This window comes from Pristiophorus japonicus, chromosome 17 (assembly GCF_044704955.1).
Source record: "Pristiophorus japonicus isolate sPriJap1 chromosome 17, sPriJap1.hap1, whole genome shotgun sequence".
NCBI classification, from domain to species: Eukaryota; Metazoa; Chordata; class Chondrichthyes; family Pristiophoridae; genus Pristiophorus; species Pristiophorus japonicus.
Genome location: NC_091993.1, coordinates 34,563,719 through 34,589,670, shown reverse-complemented (window position 1 = coordinate 34,589,670; position 25,952 = coordinate 34,563,719). Strand labels below are relative to the sequence as shown.

Here is a 25,952-nt window from a genome sequence, read left to right as displayed (position 1 = left end):
TTTCCCTCAGTAATTAACATTATTACTTACTCTGCAACCCTTCAGGAGCAAAGTGAAGAAGCTCTAGTGAAGAAAAGTATTCACCAGTTGTAGAGATTTAAAAAACTGCAAATGCTGTAAATCTAGAAACAAAAAGAAAGTCGGAAATACAAAGCACCGAAAAGGGAAAGGACAGTCTCACAGTTCTGGGAGACTTGCCTTCCTCTGTACCCAAAACTGAAGGAGCCTTTTCTCTTCTCAGATGCTGAAAGACCTGCTGTGAATTTCCAGCAGAATGTGTTTTTATTTTGAATTACAAAACGCATTTGAGTGTTTATACATCAGTTCCACCGGAGATTTGGCAAAAGATAACTTGAAATCTTTTATAAAACATGTCACTTTGTGAGATTCCATTTATAAACAGGAGTGTTCAAGGGTAGCAAGAGGCAGTGGGGAGCTGAGTGGCAGCAGTGGAGGAGGCTGATAGATTTACACAGCGAGAGGAGAGGCAGTGGGGAACTGAGTGACACCTCCGATGGTCTCAACAACAACAAAAGCCAAGGAGTGACGTCCCAGAACAACAGGTAGGTGATGATTAACGTTTTTTCGCTCTAAGCTAGGACAGTGGTTTAAACTAGGAGTGGGGAAAACTGTAACGCACTTTATTACTTCACCCATGCCTGGCAAAGAGTCCTCGACTTGTGGCGGTGGAGGGGTGGAGGGTGGTATGGTGGGTGGGGGGCTGTAAGGGATAAATTGTAAGGTTGCAAATAAGGGGTCAGAATTATGCTGAAGGTAGTGAACTTATCAGTATTAGGAGGGTCTGTATAATTGCCCAACACTTGCTTAGAAAGGTATAGCACACATACGCATTAAACTGTAGCTTAACTTTAGTAACACTTAAAACAGCCGAAGTCAGCAGTTTTGTTTAAAGGTTCCTGAGGAAGAGATAAGGAAGCCAGTACAGCCACCCTAGGCGTCGGATAGACTGGGGTAGAGGGCAAAATGGAACAACACAATGATGGGAGATGGATAGTTGCATGTACCACTCAGAATCCACCTGATAAGAGGCGACAAATCAATGTAACTTCGCTGATAGCAATAGACCTATCGATGATTTTGTAGGAGGGTAGCTTCTCTCCAAAACCTGTATAAATTGTACTTGAAAACTCTTGTATTTCGGAGGTGGTTCTACGACTGAACCTTCCCATGCATTGCTCGTAATAAAACCGTCAAACCTGAGGTTTCATTTGTTTACTTCCGTGGTCGTTATACAGTGGGAGCTGGGCGAGGTGTCAATTAACTCTATCAGTTAGCCCACCCCGAGGGAGAGAAGCCTCCTTTTACCCCAACAGGGACAGTGGGTGTGGGGTGGGGGGGGAGGGGAAGTAGGGAAGTGTGTGTGGGGGGGGGGGGGGGTGGTGGGTCGGGGGTAAGGGAAGTGTGGGGGGGTAGGTCGGGGGTAAGGGAAGTGTGGGGGGGAGGGGAAGTGTGGAGGCTGGCGGGGGAGGGGAAGTGTGGGGGCTGGGGGGGGGGGAGGGGTGGTGGAGGGGGTGTGAGGGTGCGGGATGGGGGGGGGAGATGTGGGGGGGGGAGGTGTGAGGGTGGGGTGTGAGGGTGGGGAGTGAGGGGGGGGTGGTAGGTGGGTGGGGGGAGTGTGGGTGTGGGGGCGGGGAGGCAACGCCATGTTGTTTGCAGCCGCACTCAGACATTATGAGGGAACCATGCGACCTTTATCTCTCTGAGGACTACCCAAGTTGCCAGTAGGAATTGTTAGATGCTGTGAATAAATGTAGATACAGGCAACTCTCGATTAAACACACGCGGTTCCAACGGGAAACCATTGTAACAGGATTTAAAATTTCGGCCCGGGAAGGCATCGGGTATTAACGTTATAATGTCAATCATTCTAACGGAGAAATCGTTTACCCGGCATAGCCCAATCCCTGAGGGACCCGGATAATCGAGAGTTGCCTGTACTGTGTAACAAGCGAGCCCAGTTGTAATGACGGCGATCAGCTGAGCTGCTAGGAGCGAGGGGTTCTGGGTTGGACCCCTGTTCTGAGCCGAGTTCACTGATCTCAGCCCGAGCTGTCAGCAAGGATTGGCCCCGCCCCTGGGCCAAGGAGAGTAAATATCAGTCCCGGGATTCCTGCTCCTCGACACCATCCAGTGACCACTGCTGCACAGGACACTTGTAGATGTGGCAAGAGGTCAGGAACGGCCTTGAATGCCCTGCTAGTAGCTGGAGGTCGGAGGACAGCGGGAGGTCGGAGGACAGCGGGAGTCCAGAGGTCGGAGTACAGCAGGAGGACAGTCAATAGTGGCGAGCAGCGGGGTCGTGGCCCAGCGTAGATCAACAGCGAGGTTGTGACCCAGGAGCAGCGCAGCACGGGCCAACAGCACGAGACCGCAACTGCGTCCTACAGGATAGAGGCTCTGTGGGAAGGAGGACAGTAGGAGTATGTGTGCATGTGTGTGTATATATGTGCATGTGCATGTACTAGGCCCAAACAGCAGAGCCTGGTCTCCAGTCATCTTGGATTGCCTCGCCACTGGACCAAGACCGTGCTCCGTCAAGCCCGTGTGGTGGCTGGTGTGCAATGGCCACCCCACGTTAAAATAATTCACGCACAGGCATCATCCACACTTTAAAATGAAGTTCGGGACCGAGAACGTCAGGACCCTCAGACAACCGGCGACAGACCGGAACGCTGCACCGCTATCATTGCCTGGGCAGAGACGCTTCGGCATTGATATCGCCGCCCTGAGCGAGACTCAGCGGGCAGGGGAAGGCCAGCTCAAAGAACAAGGTGGTGGCTACACCTTCTTCTGGAAAGGGAAACCAGAAGCAGAATGCCGCCTCCTTGGAGTTGGATTTGCTGTAAAAAACTAGCTAGTGGGCCGTCTCAGAGACTCCCCCCTGAGGGATAAACAAACGTCTCATGACCCTTCGGATCACACTAGCCCGGAACCAGTGTGCTACGGTCATCAGTGCATACGCCCCAACACTGGAAGCTACAGATGAGACCAAAGAGGAATTCTACTCCAGCCTCGAACAATCTCTGTCCTGAGTCCCAACGGGCGACAAGCTGATCCTCCTCGGCGACTTCAACGCCAGAGCTGGAAAGGACACTGACCTCTGGGGAGCCGTGATTGGCAGAGAGGGGGTAGGGAAAGCCAACTCCAATGTTACATTCCTCCTGATGAAATGCTTAGAACATGGCCTCATCATAACTAATACCCTGTTCCATCAGAAGGACAAATATAAAGCTTTATGGCAACATCCTCGCTCCAAGCACTGGCATCTGCTAGATGACGTCATGGTCCAAGCGAGGGACCGCAAAGTCGTGCACATCACCTGTGCCATGACAGGAGCTGATGACTGCTGGACAGACCACCGCCTAAATTGCCCCAAAACAGCGATGGTAACAGAAACAATGCTGCAGGAAAATCAACGCCAGAGCACTCAAAGACCCAGCTAAGAAAGCCTTATTCAGCCAGCGCTTTGCTACCAACCTGACGACTCCCAGCGACCCAGAGGCTCAGGCTGTCCACAGTGTGTGGTCAACACTCAAGGCTTCCGTAATCAGCATCTGCGAAGAGACGCTCGGTCACTCGACCAGGAAACACCAAGACTGGTTCGAGGAGAACGACCAGGAGATCCAGGAGCTAATTTGCCGCAAGCGCAAGGCATTCTTGGACTGGAAGCAGTAACACAACTCGAGGGCAAGAAAGCAGTTCTATAAACGTCTGAAGGCCGAGGTCCAACAGAAAACCCCCGATCTAAAGAACAGATGGTGGGTGGAGAAAGCTCAAGAAATTCAGCAGCTAGCCAACAACTATGACGTGCGAGAATTCTTCAGCGCAATCAAGACGACCTACGGCCCAAGCATCCATGGCCCTGCCCCACTGCTGGCCAAGAACGGAGAGGTGCTCATCAAGGACAGAGAGGCAATCAGTGCCCGCTGGAAGGAGCACTTCGAGGATCTCCTCAACTGAGACTCTGTCTTCGACGTGAGTGTCCTCGACTCCATCCCACAGCATGCCACCCGCCACCATCTCAGCAAAACCCAGCTTTGCACGAGGTTGAAAAGGCCATCCGACAACTGAACAACAAGGCCTCAGGAGCAGATAGAATCCTCACCGAAGCACTAAAACATGGCGGAGAAGCACCACTGGCGCGGATTCATGACCTCATCTCTCTTATCTTGCAGGAGGAGAGCATGCCAGCAGATATGAGACGCTGTAATCGTGACCATCTTCAAGAAAGCGACAAGCCCGACTGCGATAACTACAGAGGAATCTCCCTGCTGTCGGCCATCGGGAAAGTCATCGCAAGAATCCTCCTGAATCGCCTTCTCCCAGAGTCGCAATGCAGATTCCGGCCACTAACGGGCACAATGGACATGATCTTCACTATATGGCAGATACAAGAAAAATACAGGGAGTAGCGCCAATCCTTGTAGATGGCCTTTTTTGACCTCACAAAAGCCTTAGACACTGTCAACCGTGAGAGATTATGGAGCGTCCTACTCAGATTCGGCTGCTCTCAAAAGTTTGTCACCATTCTCCGCCTGCTCCACGATGACATGCAAGCCGTGATCCTGACCAACGGATCCACCACAGACCCAATCCACGTTTGGACTGGGATCAAGCAAGACTGTGTCATCGCACCAACGCTCTTCTCGATCTTCCTTGTTGCGATGCTCCATCTCGCCCTCGGCACCCGCTGGAGTGGAGCTAAATTACAGGACAAACGGGAATCTGTTCAACCTCCGCTAACTCCAGACCAGATCCAAGGTCGTCTCATCCTCTGTCATCGAACTACAGTACGCAAGCGACGGTTGCATCTGCGCACACTCGGAGGCCGAACTCCAAGCCATCGTCAACACCTTCACCGATGCATATGAAAGCATGGGCTTTACACTAAACATCCGTAACACAAAGGTCCTCTACCAACCTGCCCCCACCACACAGCACTGTCTGCCGGTTATCAAAATCCACGACGAGGCCTTGGACAATGTGGAACATTTTCTATACCTCGGGAGCCTACTATCAACAAGGGCAGACATCGGTGACAAGGTCCAACACTGCCTCCAGTGCGCCAGTGCAGCCTCGGTCGCCTGATGGAGAGTGTTTGAAGATCAGGACCTCAAATCTGGCACCAAACTCATGGTCTACAGAGCAGTGGTGATACCTGCCCTTCTATATGGCTCAGACACATGGACTATGCAAAGCAGGCACCTCAAAACACTGGAAAAGTACCACCACCGCTGCCTCCACAAGGTCCTGCAAATCCACTGGCAGGATAGATGCACCAATGTCAGTGTCCTCACACAGGCCAATATCCCCAGCATTGAAGCACTGAGCATGCTCAGATCAGCTCCCCTGCATGGGCCACATTGTCCACATGCCTGACATGAGACACCCAAAACAAGTGCTCTACTCGGAGCTTCAACACGGCAAGTGAGCCCCAGGTGGGCAGAGGAAACGCTTCAAGGACACCCTCAATGCCTCCTTGAAGAAATGTAACATCCGCACCGACTCCTGGGAATCCCTGGCCCAAGACCGCCGAAAGTGGAGAAAAAGCATCCAGTAAAGCGCCGAACACCAAGTCTCATCGCCGAGAGCAAGCTGAAGCCAAGCGTCAACAGTGGAAGGAACGCGCAACAGCCCAGGCACCCCATCCACCAACCATCGTCTGCCCCACCTGTGACAGAAACTGTAGGTCCCACATCAGACTCTTCAGTTACCATTTTTAGTGTGGAAGCAAGTCATCCTCGACGCCAAGGGACCGCCTATGATGATGATGATGATGCCTACCTGGTGCCAGGGTGAGGGATATCTCGAACCGGCTTGAAAGGATATTGGCGAGGGAGAAGGAGGATCCAGTCATTGTGGTCCATGTTGGAACCAACAACATAGGGAATAGTAGGCAAGAGGTCCTGTGTGGCGAGTACCAGGAACTAGGAGCTAAATTAAAGAACAGGACCTTAAGAGTTATAGGGGCCGAAATTGTGTCTGAGACCTGTTAATGCCAGTTTGTGGCAGCTGTGAAGTGCCAGATTGTATAAATGCAGAGATTAGACAAGCGTGTAGCAAAGGCAGAGTGGTTTTAATGGGGGATTTTAACATTCATATAGATTGGGAAAAGCAGACTAGCACCTGTCCGAAAGGTAGTGAATATGTTGAGTGTGTCCAGGATAGTTTTCTACAACAATATGTCCTCGAGGCAACAAGCGGGCAAGCCATCTTAGATTTAGTAATGAGACAGATTTAGTTAACAGCCTAACTGTGCGTGAACATTTATCCAATAATGATCATAACATTATCAAGTTCAATGCAGCATTTGAAAGGGAGAAATGCAAAACAGTGACTAAGATTCTAGATTTGAACAAGGCCGACTTCAACAGGATGAGACAGAGACACAGTAAACTGGGCAAATTTGTTCATGGGTAAAACAACAGAAGATCAGTGGGAGGTGTTTAAAAAGAATTTAATGTGACACAGAACCAGTTTATAGCCCTGAAGGCCAAGAGCTCTACTTCGCAAAAACAACCATGTACAACGAGAGAGGGAGGGACAGCATCAAATTAAAGGAAAGGGCATACACAAATGCAACAAACTAGCACAGATCCTGGCCAATGGGAAAGACACAAAGAACAGCAAAGGGTCACAGACAGTAAGTGATATAAAAAGGGAGTATGAAAAGAAACTTGTAAGGGATATCAAAATCAATACGAAGAATGTTTAATTACATTAGGATGGTCAGGAGTAATGTTGGCCTCTTAAAAACTGAAAGTGGTGATATTGTCAACGACAATGGGGAAATGGCGGACATGTTGAATAATTACTTTGCGTCAGTATTTACAGTAGAGGAAGATAGCATGCTGGAAACTAATACTGAATCGAGGACAGGGACTATATAAAATTAACGTAAGTAAAATAACAATAATGAAGAAAATAAATGCACGAAAGAGACAAATCCCCAGGACCAGACGGTTTCCATCCCATGGTTTTAAAGGAAGCAGGTGAGCACATTGCAGATGCCCGAACTATAATCTTCCAAAGTTCTCTCGATTCAGGAACCGTTCCTTTAGATTGGAAAATTGTGCATGTCACTCTGCTATTTAAGAATGGAGAGAGAGGGGAAGCAGGGAATTAAAGACCAGGTAGCCCAACACCTGTGGTTGAGAAATTGCTAGAGTATAATTAAGGATACGGTGACCGAACACCTTGAACATTTTCAGTTGATCAAAGTGAACCAGCATGGATTTGTGAAAGGTAGGTCATGCCTGACAAACCTGATTGAATTTTTTTGAAGAGGTGACTAAAGTAGTGAACAGGGGAATGTCTATGGATGTTATTTGTATGGACTTCCAGAAGGCATTTGATAAAGTCCCACATAAGAGACTATTAACTAAGAATGAAGCTCTTTCCTTCTCATTGGGATATATTTTTGTTGAGAGTTATGAAATATCTCCTTAAATGTCTGCCACTGCTCATCAACCGTCCCATTCTTTAATCTTTTTTCCCCAGTCCACTTTTAGCCAACTCTGCCCTCATACCTTTGTAGTCTCCTTTATTTAAGCTTAGGACACTGGTTTGAGAACCAACTTTTTCACCCTCCAACTGAATTTGAAATTCAACCATGTTATGGTCACTCATTCCTAGAGGATCCTTTACTACGAGATCTTTTATTAATCCTGTCTCATTACACTGTACCAGATCTAAGATAGCCTGCTCCCTGGTTGGTTCTGCAATGTACTGTTCAAGGAAACTATCCAGGATACACTCTATGAACTCTTCCTCAAGGCTACCCTGGCCAATTTGCTTTGTCCAATCAATGTGAAGGTTAAAATCGCCCATGATTATTGCCGTTCCTTTATTACAAGCCTCCATTACTCCGCCCAACAGTGTAGCTACTGTTAGGGGGCCTATAGACGATGCCCACCAGTGACTTTTTCCCCCTTATTATTCCTTATCTCTACGCAAACTGATTCTACATCTTGATTTTCTGAGCCAATATCGTTTCTCATTAACGCACTGATCTCATCCTTTATTAACGGTGCTACCCCACCTCCTTTTCCTTTCTGTCTGTTCTTTCGAATTGTCAAAATACCCAGCCTTGGTCGCCTTGCAACCACGTCTCTGTAATGGCTATCAGATCATACCCATTTGTGCCATCCACTTTGGACCTACAAAGGACAGAACAGGGTACTTCCTAAATGGTGAAAAGCTGAAAACAGTGGATGTCCAAAGAGACCTGGGGTCCAGGAACATAGATCATTAAAATGTCATGAACAGGTACAGAAAATAATCAAAAAGGCTAATGGAATGCAGGCCTTTATATCTAGAGGACTAGAATACAAGGGGGTAGAAGTCATACTACAGCTGTACAAAGCCCTGGTTAGACCACACCTGGAGCACTGTGAGCAGTTCTGGGCACCACACCTTAGGGAGGATGTATTGGCCTTGGAGGGACTGCAGCGTAGGTTTACCAGAATGATACCTGAATGTCTTCAAGGGTTACGTTATGAGGAGAGATTACACAAATTAGGGTTGTAGTCCCTAGAATTTAGAAGGTTAAGGGATGATCTGATCGAAGTTTTCAGGATATTAAGGGGAGCAGAGGGTAGATAAAGATACACTATTTCTGCTGGTTGGGGATTCTAGGACTAGGGGGCAAAGTCTAAAAATTAGTGCCAGACATTTCAGGAACGAAATTAGGAAACACTTCTGCACACAAAGGGTGGTTTCACAAATGGCAATTGATGCTAGATCAATTGTTAATTTTAAATTGGATATTGATAGGTTTTTGTTAACCAAAGGTATTAAGGGATATGGAGTTAGGTTGCAGATCAGTAATAATCTTATTGATGGGCAGAACAGGCTCGAGGGGCAGAATGGTCCACTCGTGTTCCTATAATGCAGTTTATCCTACAGATCTCTGATCTCCCACTGCCTCCTGCGCAACACAGTTACAATAAATAATAAATAAACATTAACTGAAATAAGTACCCAGTTTCTAGGTCAGGCTGCCATTCAGATTTCCTTTTGAAGTATTTATTAAAAGGCCAGTGTACTGAAACAGTTAAGCCATCCAAGTTGTTAGGAAATGTTATTAGTGCACTTTGTATCTGAGTGACTCCTCCTCACTCTGTTTTAGGCGGTCATACTCGCTCTTGAATGACCTATGCAGTTGTTAAATTCCTACCGGTACTGAGAGAGAGCTGGTCTTACAGTTCCATTTTGTGACTGTTCGCTGCATGTGGCTGGACATCGAGGAAGAATCTTATAAACTCATGGTGTTAATCTCTACGAGGTGGGAAGGAACATTATAGAGGAAACTCACACTGTAGCTGGTTATTGTACAAACTGTTACCTTTAGCGACTTCAATGCAATGACCTTTGGCGTCTCGCACGGGTACTTCCTGTTCAACATCATATTTAATCAGGTAAAAAGGCATGGTTTTCTGGGAGGGAAGACACCAGGAGATTAGCTTAGTCTTAATGCTGGAGGATTATATTCACATTGCAGTATCTGAACAAAAGGTGGAACGATTAAATAGGCAGATTCTCAAATATTAGGGACCAAATGCAGGAGATGAGCAATTCCAAATAGTCAAAGTATCTGCTGACTGTGAGGGCACTTTTTGAAATGAGTTTGTGAAGTCTCAGTCCAGCTCCTGGTGGCTTCACAGCATGATTGCCCCTAATTTGGTTCTAACTGGCAACCTCACTCAGAGTAGCCTGGAAAGTGGAAGAATGCTCAAAAGTGCTGTCCTGGGGTTGGGGCTAAAGCACATTGTTGGAACAGAGTATAAAGACCTTCATTTCATAGCAGGCTGTGCTATACCTGATCCAGGAGTTCTTGATGCAGACACTGCTTGACAAAATTGATAAAGTGTTCCATCGGCATCATTCACCTCCACAATAACAGAAAAAGGCAAGAGAGAGCCTTGCCTATACGGCAGAACTGGGACCACACTACCACATTTAAATAAGGGATCATAGCCTCTGCAAGTGTCAGCAAGATCTGGGGCACAAGAGTTGGACATGAGAGTTGGCACGTGTCTTGGATATTTGTGTTGTTCAGAATCCATGGAGAAAGCAGCATTTTGCTGCCACTGGGTCTTTTTATACAAAGGTGCAGTACACATGGGAAGCAGACGGACGTTACACCAACAAATCACGTGGGTTTGTCTGGTTTCCCCACAACTTCAGACCAGTGCTTGAGAGCTACTGGTACTGAAAAAGAGCCGGTTTTACAGTTTCATTTTATACAGGAGGGTCTCACTCAAAGGACAAGGGATAGTAGAATTGGGTTAGAAGACTGCTCTTTCCCCTTTGGGACATGAGCTCAAATTCAACAAGACCAACTGCACAAAGATCTGCCTCTCTGAGCTTGATGAGGGTTCCTGGAGTGAAATGAGTTGGATGGCTTGTACCCAGTTCCCAACGGCCACAACTGTACAGCGCAAAGTAGACATTAACTGAAACGAAAGGGGCGATCTCAGTGTCAGAGTCCATAAGGGCGGTTGGTGTTGGGAAATGGTTCGGTGGAGAAGGTTGGGGCCGAGAATTCCTGTTTGCTATTTCTGGCAAAGTCGTTCTTGTATTCTTTAGGCTCATTGTTGGGTTGGTGGAGGGGAGGTGGAGTGTGTGACCGACCCTGCGATACAGGATCTGGGACTGATTGGTCCCAGTATGAGATGCAACAGATCTGATTCCCTCCATTTTGATAACCGTGAAATGCAGCCAACAAGTCAATAACTGAGATGATCCCTTCGTATGTCTTGTAGGTACTTTCAACTATTGAAATCCCTTTGGTAGTTTTATGAAATAAATCAGTGCTTCACTCACACTTGTATTCCTGCAATTTCCCCACACATGGAAGGGTAAACAACCCAGAACTCTGGCCCATGTGCACACTCTACCCACATCCTACTCAAAACCAGCATGGCGTAGTCCTGGGACAAAGCATCCAAGGAACATGGTGCATGGAGGGAAGGGAAGAACATCTCGTCAAAGAAGACAATTAAATAAATAAATATTACTCACATTATATGAAGAATGATTTTTGTTACACATAAGAGGGGACCTCATAGAAACATTTCAAATTCTGCCGGGTTTAGACAGGTTAAATGCAGGAAGAATGTTCCCAATGTTGGGGAAGTCCAGAACCAGGGGTCACAGTCTAAGGATAAGGGGTAAGCCATTTAGGACCGAGATGAGGAGAGACTTCTTCACCCAGAGAGTGGTGAACCTGTGGAATTCTCTGCCACAGAAAGTGGTTGGGGCCAATTCACTAAATGCATTCAAAAGGGAGTTAGATGAAGTCCTTACTACTCGGGGGATCAAGGGGTATGGCGAGAAAGCAGGAAGGGGGTACTGAAGTTTCATGTTCAGCCATGAACTCATTGAATAGCGGTGCAGGCTAGAAGGGCTGAATGGCCTGCTCCTGCACCTATTTTCTATGTTTCTATCTGGTTTGGTTTGATATCCTTAACATGTTCTGCTTAAAAATAAAAATATATGAAATGATTTAGCAATGTCTGGTGATGCTTGCTACATTTCCAGCCAAACACTGTTGAAAGGTTCACGCTGAAACAAGGCCTTGACTTCTTTAGTTGATAAACTAGACAAAGTTCAAATGGGGGGGGGGGGGGGGGAAGGAGGCCAGTAATCGCAGAGACTCCCCTTTCATAAAATTAGGACAGTTTAGGACAAAGGTCAGTGTTTCAGATATGTGGAGAGTATCTTGGTGAATAATTAACCATTTGATAAGCATCCATCATAAACACAATACATTGAACACAATCAGAACACACAATCTGATTCCTCCCTTTCCAATCACAAGGTGCCTTATGAATGGTTGGGAGGGCAGTCAGTGAGGGAGGCCACACAACATTATTCCTACTTGAATAGATCAGAACAAAAAAAAGTTAGCGCCATTTTTTGTGAAAAATGCCCAAGGAGAACAATTGTTGATTCAGTCAGTTGGATTGTTGTGCTTTGGACCAGGGGACCATTTTGCTATAAATAGCAACAGAGAACATCTGTATTAGGGTGGAGTGGAGGGAACGTTCCCTTGCAAGCAGCCTGTGTTCAAGATGAGCTGGGAGGGTTTGGTGCTGACACTGCATACACAAGATCATTCTCCTCCATCTTGATCAGTACAAATTTTAATCCAAAGATAAATAAATATTTGGGAAAGTTCTCTTGCAGTTTTACTCAATGTTTAACAGAACAGCTCTGGGCATCCGCAAGCTAGTTCCTGGTGGGGGCAGGGCCACAGTAAAAACAGTAACCCCATTGTTCAGGTTCCAGCAACACCCATCTGCCTCAGAGCGATATACAACACTGATGTGAAAAACTGATGTCACGGGCGGAGCAGAGTATTATTCTGGATTTGGGGTCAACACAATGACCCAGAAATTTGATTGCATCCAAACACGGGTAGGCATGGGGCGCAGGTCACAGGGAGTGAGGGGCGCAGGGGGCGAGGGTCACAGGGGGAAGAGGGTCACAGGGAGCGAGGGTTGCAGGGGACACGGGGGCACAGGGAGCGAGGGTTGCAGGGGGCGAGAGGCGCAGGGAGCGAGGGGCGCAGGGAGCGAGGGGCGCAGGGAGCGAGGGGCGCAGGGGGGCGAGGGGCGCATGGGGGCGAGGGGCGCATGGGGGCGAGGGGCGCAGGCTGCATGTGCCTGTTCCCTGATCCAGAGCACCATGCGAAATTCGCGCTGGTACTCATTAAAATGATTTAGGCGTGCAGCCATAATAATTAGCGCTGCTGAAGGGTTCTTGCTGCCTGATAGTGCCATGAGTTGCTGAGTGAATTTACCACATCACGAGTCTGGCACCCGATATCAGAAGGGGTCCTACAACAAGTGAACGACTCTAATTTCAATATTTTAATGATTATTTCACATACTTCCAGTGTGGGAGGGATAGGTGTGCTTCGCTAGACATATTGGACACCGAGGTGCCTTGTTTAACGCCTGTAAAACGGGTGTGGCACCATTGCATTTCTCGCCAGTTTACAGCAAGCTCTGCTCTATATCCAATCAATATGGTACACAAACACAAGCAGATTTGGTGGGGCACAGTGGAGGGAGCTTTACTGTGCACATAGCCCATCCTATATCTCACCTACAACTGCTTGATGTAGCAGCACAGAGAATATTGCATCATATCCAACCCGTGCTGAACTTGACCTGGAGAGATACAGGAGACTGGATGCTAATTGGGGAGGTAGTAAGGCCCCACTGCTAACACTGATGTCTTGCATCTACATGAAGTCCATTCATTTTTTTTTAATATAATGTTATTTTAAGTTGTGTGAGGAGAAGCTTATGTCAGACTACATCCAGCAGAGAGTGGAAGAATCACCTGGAACTTCAATAAGAAATAGGAGCAGGAGTCGGCTATTTGGCCCCTCAAACCTGCTCCGCCATTTAATGAGATCATGGCTGATCTTTTCAAAGGTTGTCACATTCACAATGATGTGACCATCCAATGTTCCATAAAACTGATGGACTCACTCCATGTGGCATCTAAGGGTCCAACATCCCATCTGTTTAAACCCATTCATGTTTTCATGTCTATATACACGTGACTAGGACAAGGGCAAAAGTCACATCTGAAAGCCAATTATGCAAAGAGCCAAGGTTTAAGTAAATAACATTAATTTGCCAACTTCCCTTTCTCACACACACACAGGTAAATTAGCGACGCCTTTCTTACCCTGGTGAGGAATGTTACCCGTCCCAACGCACCAATTTTGCCCACGTAGTTCATGAAGCCAACATTTCCTTCAGTTGCACCATAAAACTCACAAACTTGGATGTCTCCAAATCGATTTAAAAACTCCTTCCAGACATCTGCCCGTGCACCATTCCCTACAGCGATCTTCACCTGGTGATCCCTATCGCTGCTCTTCTACAAAGGAAATTAAATCATTGAAACAAAATGAAGATATACATTTTCATTCTGAGAGTCTGGGCTCTATATTTCAATGTGGAGCAGTGCAAGCTACTTTCTAGCCACAGGCTTTGGTAACAGGATGGCTCTTGTCTGACTCCACCACCCTTGGGATAGAGACAGGGACTTGTTTGGCTGCCACGTTCCTACATTACAACAGTGGCTACCCTTCAAAGTACTTCATTGGCTGTAGAGTGCTTTAGGATGTCCTGATGTCGTGAAGGGCTCTTTATTAATTTCAGTTCTTATTCTTTCCAACTGGCTATTCAGTACAGTTGTGACACTGACAGCTACCCAATGATGTGGAAATTGTCTAGTCATGTCCTATCTACATAAAGCAGGGCAAATCTAACCCGGCTAATTACCATCCTATCAGCTTCCTCCCAATCATCAGTTAGTGATGGAACAAGTCAATACTGCCTTCAAGTGACACCTACCTACTAATAACCCGCCTGCTAACACTCAGTTTGGGTTTTGCCAGAAGCGTTTGGCTCCAGACTTTATCACCGCTTTGATCCAATATGGATGTATGAGCCAGAAGCCACATGGGAGGCAAGAGAAACTGCCCTGGACATCAAGGCAGTATTTGACCCAAGGAGTCCCATCAAAACTGAAGTTATGGGAGATCAAGGGGAAAGCTCTTCAGTGGTAAGTCATACTTAATGTACAGGGAGATGGTGGTATTGTTGGAAGCTAGTTATTACATCCCAGAACATCACTGTAGGGGTTCCTCAAGGAAATGTCCTTGGCCCAAACGTCTGTAACTGCTTCATCAGCGACCTTCCCACTGCAATAAGGGGCTGTTCACTGACACTTCCAGGGTTCAGCTCCATTCACAACTTCTCTGATAATGAGCACCTCATTCCCGCCTACAACAGGACATGGATAACATCCAGGCTTGAGTTGTCATGGTGTAGATAGCATTTGTGTGATGTAGTGCCAGGCATTGTTGCACAAGGACAAACCAATGCCATCTCCACCTGACCCTCAAGGGCATCATTATCACTGAGGGCCCCATTATCCTGGCCTATCCAGAACTTGGCAATACTGCCGGCCAAATTCAGTTGCAGAACATTATGAGGAACTCTAAACAGCCCTTTCTATCTTCTACCTTCCAATCTACCACAGGTGAATAGGGACAGTAACCAGCAAGTAATTTAACAAGAGGCTTTTATGGAGTTTGGTTAGGAATCACTTTGTGCAGTTGAGGTAATCATGAGTAATGCTGGTGGATGCACAAAGACTTCCTGCTCCCAATGACGCTGTGTTAGTATTCTCCTAGAGTGAAAGGCCCCACATGTTCTGTGGTCCCATCACGTGATGTACATCTGTGCTGAGTTTACCTTTGGAACATTGCAGAGATAGCGCAGCACTTCCCCGATATACTGGATAACGGTCACATTGTACGTCCGGCAGTCGTCCCAGAACTGGCTGGCAGAGAACTTACGGCGCAAGACAACAGTTGCACCTATCACAGAAAAGGAACAAAATAGAAATATTTTTCTCTGCATTCTCAGATCATCCTAACAATTGGGAGTAATTAAATATAAATAATGGTTATTACTCACTAGTAACACTGGGTGCTTGTTGAGGACGGCCCAGGGTTATTAGGTTTTTGTCTTAGTCAACAAATGAGATTCTGGATTATTTGAAATACACCAGGGAAATACTGTGGACAGGTGGGCGAGATAAAAAACAAAGACTTGCATTTATATAGCGTCTTTCACGACGTGATAGAGTGCGTGGGAGAGAGAACAAGAGACAGAGCAAGTTGATGTGGTCATAGAAACATAGAATATCGGTGCAGGAGTAGGCCATTCGGCCCTTCGAGCCTGCACCGCCATTCAATAAGATCATGGCTGATCATTCACCTCAGTACCCCTTTCCTGCTTTCTCGCCATACCCCTTGATCCCTTTAGCCGTAAGAGCCATATCTAACTCCCTTTTGAATATATCCAATGAACTGGCATCAACAACTCTCTGCGGTAGGGAATTCCACAGGTTAACAACCTCTGAGTGAAGAAGTTTCTCCTCATCTCAGTCCTAAATGGCTTACCCCTTATCCTTAGACTGTGTCCCCTGGTTCTGGACTTCCCCAACATCGGGAACATTCTACCTGCATCTAACCTGTCCAGTCCCGTCAGAATTTTATATGTTTCTATGAGATCCCCTCTTATCCTTCTAAACTCCAGTGAATAAAGGCCCAGTCGATCTAGTCTCTCCTCATATGTCAGTCCAGCCATCCCGGGGATCAGTCTGGTGAACCTTCGCTGCACTCCCTCAATAGCAAGAATGTCCTTCCTCAGATTAGGAGACCAAAACTGAACACAATATTCCAGGGGAGGCCTCACCAAGGCCCTGTACAACTACAGTAAGACCTCCCTGCTCCTATACTCAAAACTGCTAGCTATGAAGGCCAACATACCATTTGCCTTCTTCACCGCCTGCTGTACCTGCATGCCAACTTTCAATGACTGATGTACCATGTTGTAGAGAGTAGAAATATATATATAGACTTAGGCATTAGGCACCTGCTGGATATTTAAAACTCACATAAGCTTAAATGGACACACACATAAAATGGCTGCCCAGGCATGATGGGAAATCAGGTAGTCAAGCTGTGAACTGTTGAACGTTCACTGACCGAGCAATAACCCTGTGAGGCCCACTGTAGGAATGCCTGGGAAGACAGAGATAAGAAGGAAACCATCTCCTGTGAACAAGGCCATAAACCAATTAATTCCCCAGGAAGAAAGATAAGAGGGAAACCATTTGCTGTAAACAAGGCTATATACCAATTATTTCTCCCAGATGAAAGAACTAGGGAGAGAACCTATAAAGCCATCGATCAGCCCAAGCTGACAATAACCGAACATATGGTTCCCTGGATACTAGGAGAATTCTATTGGGTTAAAAGAACCTATATGTAATCTATAATCGTTGTGATTGGCTTGTGTCCAGCCGTGATGGGCTGTGTAACTGTAGTAAACTGTTTTGTAACTGTTGTGAAACATATAAAGGTACATGTAACTCTTTGTTCTGTGGAGAGAAACCTGGATACGGTCCTGAGTTTTTCCTCCCCGCTGAGCGTTATAAAAGCTGCATCAGCATTGGAACCGACTCTGAGTGTTGAGTGATTCTTCTAAGAAAACACTAACGCTAACAATGGCGTAATCGACGGGATTTCCCGGAGTCGCTGGACGCCCTTGGAAAAAACCTGGGTGAGTATAAAAAACAATTTTTAAGTATAAAGGGTGCGGAAGGTGGAAGCTGGTTGATCGACATGAGGAGACGGTCTAATATCTCAAACGCCTAGCCTGAGCCTGAATTAAGAGGACTTTTGTCCCACGTGACGGCCAGGAACCAAGTAGGCGTAGGGAACACACTTAGACCGTGGGATCGTGATACCGAGAGACATCTTCCGGACCCAGTAGTGTAATTTGAAATACCCCGGGGTAGAACCAAGCGGTGTACAGCGGCTAACGGAATCCAAACCTGTGAACAGGGTCGGACCAACGGGCTGAGCGGTGGTAGGTAGTCGTTAAGGATACGTAGAGCACTGCGGGAATTGCTTAAACGCGTTTTTAAGAATTGTATAAGTTTGTGCAACAGCAGAACTTGTGACCTGACAGTAGCCAAGAGACAGTTTACTACAAGTCGCGCTAGAAAGAAAGCGGACCTCTGAGAGTAGATTCCTAACGGTACTAGTCCTACCCAGGAATGGCCATGAAAACAAGTAAACTCGAGTGGGGACCAGAAGGGTTGCTTACCCGCCACCTGGCGGAAAAACAAAAGAAGCTAATTGAAAAAATGATTAAAGCAGGGTGGAATCCTCAGGAATTAGTTATGTGAGGAATTATTTAGATAAAACTACGAATTCCCTGAAAGGTCATGGATCCAAAAATAGAGCCGGCCAAAACAAGAAGAGAGACTGTTGTAAATGTCTGATCGTTGAGTGAGAAGTGCCTGTGTGATTTTTGACTGCAGAATGAATTTTTTTATGTTTTCATGTTCCGAAAGCCTGGTTGGAAGAGGAATGCAAGTGTCTGTTTATTTTAGAAACAGAGTGAAAGTCTTTTTTTAACCCTTTGTAATGTTGTCCTGTATGTGGGAAGTTTTAAGACATTTAAGTTAGAAACGCAGGTGTGGATTTATTCGGATGATAAGTTACGGAGCTAGGAAAATAAACAAATAAAGAATAGGTTTGTTGAGCAAAATATTTATTTGACATGCTCACTTACTTGCCGAAAGAAAACATGCAAGGATTGATTGGGTTGAAAGACATAAATTTAGTCTCGGAATGAGATAAAGAATGCTTTAAAAAAAAAAGAGCTTCTAAAAAAAAAGTTTTAAATAAAGATTGAAATTACAAAGTTTGAATTGGGATTTTGAGATATTCAGAGAAGGCACAGGAAATACTGAGGTGGATTTAAAAAAAAAAGGAAAAGATTAAATTAAATCTGATCAGGTCAAACTCCTGGGCAAGTGGCGAGCTATCTGCGAAGGTGTAAAAGGAACTTTTGGAAAATGTTAAAAAACAGCAAGCTTTAGTAACGACTTTGAAACTGGAGCATTTTGAGATAACGAAAGGCAGCACTCAAACTCTCAAAGCTGGACTCCATTCCAGTTATGGAGAAAAAGAAAAAGATAAAGACGCCACTTTGAAAGTAAACAAATGATTTTAAATTAACAACTTTATGGAGTTAATACCCTCCGTGTAAAATACAAAACCTAATTTGAAGAAAGGAAAAAAAGATGTAACGGACTAAATGGAAAAAGATATAACTTACTAAATACTAGTTGATGTTTGCTGTGAAAAAGATATTGGTTTAATTAGAAGAGAAAAAAAAATTGGAATAAGCAAAAAACACTCTACATGGATTCGAAATTTCAATTATGAAAAAGTTTCAATGCAGTTTGAAAAGATTTCCAAAATGGACAGTGTTTATCAAAAATGTCCCGAACAGTCTAAACAAGCAGGAGGGTTTTGAAGATAACGAGGAGAAAGAGAGAAATAAAAAAAAAACAGAATTGAATTTCAGTAAACAAAATTGCTATTGTATGTGTGGTCTTGTTTTAAAACAATTAAAAAAAAAAAATTCTTTGGCAAGTACTTGAATTAGAAGTTAAGAAAACATTGGAGTTTACTCTAATGATTTATGCTGTTTTTAACGGATTCCTAATTTCGAAGCCAGTTTTGAAGGCACAAAGACTTTTTTTTTCAGATGATTACGTGAAGTCACGTAATGACATCAGGTCTTCTTACAAACCTGGAAAGGAGTTAACCCTTTCCATTGACAGCCGTTTTATACTGAACATTATTAATTTGGATTTCTTAATAGGAAAAAAAAAGACTCACCTAACAGAGGAAACAAAAATAAAAACAGAACTAGCTTATGTAATAATACTTGCCTGATACAATAAAGAAATAGATACTCAATAAAACAAATTGAAGAGTTAAAAGCTAAGATAAACAGGCTGGAAGAGATAACGGGTCTAGACGGATAGTGCAGTGCGCAGCCATAGCACCATCACCTCTGGCAATAGAGCCAATGTACCCCACGGTGGGTAGGTGTAGTCCACAAACCCAACCTAACGGTAAAGCAGACAGCGATGTTTGGAGGAATAGCTTTGGCCTTGGTCATAATAGGAGTTTGGGTAATATTTAAGTGGGTAAAGACACGGGCACACGCCCTACAGATTCAGCTCGAAATGGTTCGATTATAACCTTGTCCTTCTGATTTTGCAGGGTGACAGGGACACTCGTAGAGCAAAAAACTTAACCCCTGGTGACGACCAGGCCGTCTGTTTAAAATTACAGATAATACTTACCGGAATGGGAATACGAAAGGCGCTACTCGTAATATGGATAGCCCTGCGACATGCACGTATCCTGGGCAACACCGACGGACAGCAGAGCACGCTGGAAATAAACAACTACATGAACCATGGAGTCTTGTTTAATTTAACGGACGGAATGTGCATCCCAGCAGCCAAGGACTGGAGCAAGGACAGGACTTATTTTAATGCATGGTTACAAGTGAATCCTAATAAGAATCCTAATAAGAATAAGAGTATGTGTACAGTGCTCCACGGGTATAAGGAGCAGATGCATTAAACGGAGGGATGTCAAAGGGCCTGATGAATGTACTTTCGGCATAATTTGCGCGCCTCCGGGACAATCCCAGCAATCAGTCATCCGCAAGAAGGGAATGGGGCTGTGTGGGTATTACGAGGAGGCGGGGGCGGCTGCAATATAATTGTATGTATGTTTCTCACCCCCTCCGACACCGCGCCCCATAAGAATCACTACATTGCCCGAAGAACTGCCTTGTCCCATAACTACTAAGGGACCAGAAAATGGGATTGCAATGTACAACGAAGGGGAATTATTGTATGATAATGTTAAACATGAAATTGTGCCTGTTCTGATCAATATTTCAGGCATCCAGATGCCGGAATATTGTACCGAACAGTCAAGGAAGATGTACAATGTATTAAGTAAAGTCGTAATGCAGCAGGCTGCCGATGCCATGGGTGCCAGTAAGTTCCGGGGACAGGGGTTAGCACCCAGGGTGAAGAGGGAAATAGTAAATGATGTTGCTACCGTTTTCAATACAGGAACCTCCGTAGTGAACTCGATAGATATACAAGGGTTAAATGAGAGGGTAGAACAGCTTAAAGGGGTGATGAAGGGGTTATTGGAGAGGGTGGAGCAAAACCAGGAAGACCAGGCCAACCTAGGAAAGGAGGGTGCCGAAATCCAGTTGGATGGCATCTCAGTCCTGGAAGCTCACGCCAAAACCATCAATCACCTCATTGATAGAGAACAAGAAGATACAATAAAGCAAAGACAGGGGCAACTCTGTCATGCTTATGGTCTATGGATGGTGGGACAGATCCGCCACAACCTCGACCAGATCCAACGCGGGGAAGTACCCGATTGGATAGACAGTTCACATTTAGCTCAGTTGGCGAACCAAAGGGGGACACTGGATAATTGTACTCTGAAGGGACTGACCCGAGTATACCCCGCAATTCCAGATTGCCAGATGGGTAGGACTACCGGGATAGGGATAGTCCTGTTGATCCCCATAGCAACGCCGGACTCAGGGCCGTTCCCCTTATACCAACTAGAGAATATCGGAGTAATACGGGAAAATGTCTCCATACGCTACTACCTAACCACCACCTCTGCCGTTCGTCGAAACAACATACTTACTGGGATTTCCCTAGCAGATTGCAAGCAAAGGGGGGAAATCACAGTATGCCCTCACCCGGTGGGCCGAGGGGAACTAGACGAGTGCGGGTTTAACCGAACCAACGGGTGTGTACTAGAAATAGTGCCCGCACACATGCACTTCGCGAGGGCAGGCTACGGAGGGAGGGGAAGATACTGCGTCTCTACCACAGAGCGTTCATACCAGTATAATGACCTGCAGTGCCCTATACCGCAGCCAAACTTTTGCTTTACACCACTACGACCTGTCGCGATCGGGCAAGCACATATCACCCAGGTTAGGCGCCGGAAGTCCGAAGTTATTGAAGTAACTGATCAGCTCCATGATCATTTGCAGGATTATGACGAGCCAGAGCAGGTCCCTATCCCACATCTAACCGAGGTATTACGGGAGTTAAGGCTCAGAGTGGGGCAATCCGTAAAACTCTTTCACCAGCTACAAACTAAAATCAAAGAACTGGAAGAAGATACCGAGGTAGACTTACAAAGTCAGAGTTGGTGGAGAAAGGTCTGGGACTGGGGAATAAATGTGAACATCCACCCATGGATCCGAATTATTTCACACACACTGGTCGGTATACAATTAATCTTAGCAATAACATGGGGCGTGATGGCCTGCCAGGTATGCAGGTGCCACAAACGGCGGAAACGGACTAATCACCGTTCCCTGGATATTAAACAGGCCTGTTTGATAAGGGGACGGGAGGAGCTAGCCTTTGTTAATTTGATTTAAGCAACCGGAACTCCTGAAACCGCGTGACTGGCCAGCACGTTGAGGCAAGGAATACCGGGCCGTGCACAAATATCAGATAAAGGCAGTATTTCGGTTAAAAGGAGACTAGGACTAGTCCCTTTACCGAAAGGGGGAATTGTTGTAGAGAGTAGAAATATATATATAGACTTAGGCATTAGGCACCTGCTGGATATTTAAAACTCACATAAGCTTAAATGGACACACACATAAAATGGCTGCCCAGGCATGATGGGAAATCAGGTAGTCAAGCTGTGAACTGTTGAACGTTCACTGACCGAGCAATAACCCTGTGAGGCCCACTGTAGGAATGCCTGAGAAGACAGAGATAAGAAGGAAACCATCTCCTGTGAACAAGGCCATAAACCAATTAATTCCCCAGGAAGAAAGATAAGAGGGAAACCATTTGCTGTAAACAAGGCTATATACCAATTATTTCTCCCAGATGAAAGAACTAGGGAGAGAACCTATAAAGCCATCGATCAGCCCAAGCTGACAATAACCGAACATATGGTTCCCTGGATACTAGGAGAATTCTATTGGGTTAAAAGAACCTATATGTAATCTATAATCGTTGTGATTGGCTTGTGTCCAGCCGTGATGGGCTGTGTAACTGTAGTAAACTGTTTTGTAACTGTTGTGAAACATATAAAGGTACATGTAACTCTTTGTTCTGTGGAGAGAAACCTGGATACGGTCCTGAGTTTTTCCTCCCCGCTGAGCGTTATAAAAGCTGCATCAGCATTGGAACCGACTCTGAGTGTTGAGTGATTCTTCTAAGAAAACACTAACGCTAACATACCATAACACGCAGGTCTCATTGCACCTCCCCTTTTCCTATTCTGCCGTCATTCAGATAATATTCTGCCTTCGTGTTTTTGCCCCCAAAGTGGATAACCTCACATTTATCCACATTATACTGCATCTTCCATGCATTTGCCCCCTCATCTAACCTGTCCAAGTCACCCTGCAACCTCTCAGCGTCCCCCTCACAGCTACTGTAAATAGCTGGGGTCCCAGCACTGAACCCTGCGGCACCCCACTAATCACTGCCTCCCATTCTGAAAAGGACCCGTTTATCCCGACTCTGCTTCCTGTCTGTCAGCCAGTTCTCTATCTATGTCAGTACATTACCCCCAATATCAAGTGCTTTAATTTTGCACACCAATCTCTTGTGTGGGACCTTGTCAAAAGCCTTTTGAAAGTCCAAATACACCACATCCACTGTACTAGTTACATCCTCAAAAAATTCCAGAAGATTTGTCAAGCATAACCCTTTCATAAATCTATGTTGACTTGGACCGATCATGTCACTGCTTTCCAAATGCGCTACTATTTCAACTTTAATAATTGATTCCAACATTTTCCCCACTACTGATGTCAGGCTAACCGGTCTATAATTACCCATTTTCTCTCTCCCTCCTTTTTAAAAAAATGGTGTTACATTAGCTACCCTCCAGTCCATAGGAACTGATCCAGAGTCGATAGACTGTTGGAAAGTGATCACCAATGCATCCACTATTTCTAGGGCAACTTCCTTACGTACTCTGGGATGCAGACTATCAGGCCCTGGGGATTTATCGGCCTTCAATCCCATCAATTTCCCTAACAGAATTTCCCGCTTTATAAGGATATCCTTCAGTTCTTCCTTCTCACTAGTCCCTCGGTCCCCATTATTTCCAGAAGGTTATTTGTGTCTTCCTTCGTGAAAACAGAACCAAAGTATTTGTTTAACTGGTCCGCCATTTCTTTGTTCCCCATTATAAATTCACCTGATTCTGACTGCAAGTGACCTACGTTTGTTTTCACTAATCTTTTTCTCTTCACATATCTATAGAAGCTTTTGCAGTCAGTTTTTATGCTCCCAGCAAGCTTCCTCTCATACTCTATTTTCCCTCTCCAAATTAAACCCTTTGTCCTCCTCTGCTGAATTATAACATTCTCCCAGTCCTCAGGTTTGCTGCTTTTTCTGGCCAATTTATATGCTCCTTCCTTGGATTTAACACTATCCTTAATTTCCCTTGTTAGCCACAGTTGAGCTACCTTCCCCGTTTTATTTTTACTCCAGACAGGGATGTACAATTGTTGAAGTTCATCCATGTGATCTTTAAATGTTTGCCATTACCTATCCACCGTCAGCCCTCTAAGTATCATTTGCCAGTCTATTCTAGCCAATTCACGTCTCATACCATCGAAGTTACCTTTCCTTAAGTTCAGGACCCTAGTCTCTGAATTAACTGTGTCACTCTCCATCTTAATAAAGAATTCTACCATATTATGGTCACTCTTCCCCAAGGGGCCTCGCACAAGATTGCTAATTAGTCCCTTCTCATTACACATCACCCAGTCTAGGATGGCCAGCCCTCTAGTTGGTTCCTCGACATATTGGTCCAGAAAACCATCCCTAATACACTCCAGGAAATCCTCCTCCATCGTATTGCTACCAGTTTGGTTAGCCCAATCTATATGTAGATTAAAGTCGCCCATGATAACTGCTGTACCTTTATTGCACGCATCCCTAATTTCTTGTTTGATGCTGTCCCCAACCTCACTACTACTGTTTGGTAGTTTGTACACAACTCCCACTAGCGTTTTCTGCCCTTTGGTATTCCGCATCTCCACCCATACAGATTCCACATCATCCAAGCTAATGTCCTTCCTTACTATTGCGTTAATTTCCTCTTTAAACAGCAACGCTACCCCACTTCCTTTTCCTTTCTGTCTATCCTTCCTGAATGTTGAATACCCCTGGATTTTGAATTCCCAGCCTTGGTCACCCTGGAGCCATGTCTCCGTGATGCCAATTATATCATCACACCCTTCCCTTGTGAAGTAGTGGTGGATTTGTGGGCTGATTAACCATCTGACAGGCTGTGACGTGAACGCTCCTTCCATGGGCCGTAAACATCTTTCTCCCAGCCGATAGATGTGTGAGTCCTGTACATCGGGTGGGTTTTATGGGCTCCCAAAACCCATATGATAAGGGGGAGGAGGGGCCACCCACACCCATCGAACACGAGTGTCCCGCTGGATGTTAGAGCTGGAGCTGCGGTCAACGGGAATTTGGCACGTCGCAGGATGATGAGCTGAGAGAGGAAAAGTCTTTATGGTCATTGCAAGAAACAGAACAGTGAAGCACTAATGGCTATGGGGATGGCCCATCATATATTATGATCTCAGTAAAACATGAAGTGTTAAGGTATCCTGTCTGGAGAAGAGGAAGACTGAGAAACCCACATACACTGTGTTTACTGTGCAAAGCACTTTCGGAACCTATTGTGGTCATCATAGGCAGTCCCTCGAAATGAGGATGACTTGCTTCCACGCCGAAAAGGGATGAGTTCACAGGTGTTTCAATGAAGGACCTAATATTCCAGGTCCTGAACTACATGTTGAAGGGTGGAAGATGCCTGTGCGTGGATTTTTTTAACATGTGGTGGCCGTTGCACACCAGCCATCACACGGGCTTGACAGAGCTAGGTCTGGCAAGGATTCACCAGGACGACTGGAGACCAGCTCTGCTGCACGGACCTAGTGCGCACACATATCGCAGTGTGGGCTGGGCCGTGCTGCCCCTGGGCCCATGTCTCCTCTGGGCCCTGAATTCACGCTTCTCCTGGCTCCGATCACATCCCACTACGATCTCTCGCTGCTCCTGCTGTACCTGCCCGCACTGCAATCAGCGTCGCCCTCCTGCAGCAGCACCGCTGCTCCCTCTAATGGCCCCAGCCTGCTGATGGTCTTGCAGGCCGGGACCACGCCGATTTCCGGGCCGGGCTGCCGCAAGCTGCTCCCTCTTTAATACTTCGCACTGACCTACCCTTGCACACTTTATTTTAAAATCCTCTTCCCAATAATGAAGGAATAATTATTTTAACAAATGAGCTAATCTCCTGTGGCTCTGCAAATGTGGAATTGAGACTAAAGTGCCAAAACCGAGCAGGTGCTGCTTGTGGTAAAGGTGCTGTATAAATGGAAGTTTCTGTTGACTGA

The 25,952-nt window shown here is 45.8% G+C and overlaps 1 protein-coding gene across 3 annotated transcripts in view; it reads right to left on the bottom strand.

Moving 5' to 3' along the window:
- LOC139227683 (long-chain fatty acid transport protein 2-like) overlaps positions 1-25,952 on the bottom strand; it is a 63,149-nt gene that overhangs the window by 7,588 nt on the left and 29,609 nt on the right. For all 3 annotated transcript variants that reach the window (XM_070858625.1, XM_070858627.1, XM_070858626.1), the window contains 3 exons: positions 15,312-15,436; positions 13,732-13,926; positions 9,368-9,458 (listed from right to left, as the gene is read on the bottom strand). In XM_070858625.1, coding sequence (XP_070714726.1) covers positions 9,368-9,458; positions 13,732-13,926; positions 15,312-15,436 — 411 coding nt within the window. The remainder of the gene's footprint in view (positions 1-9,367; positions 9,459-13,731; positions 13,927-15,311; positions 15,437-25,952) is intronic.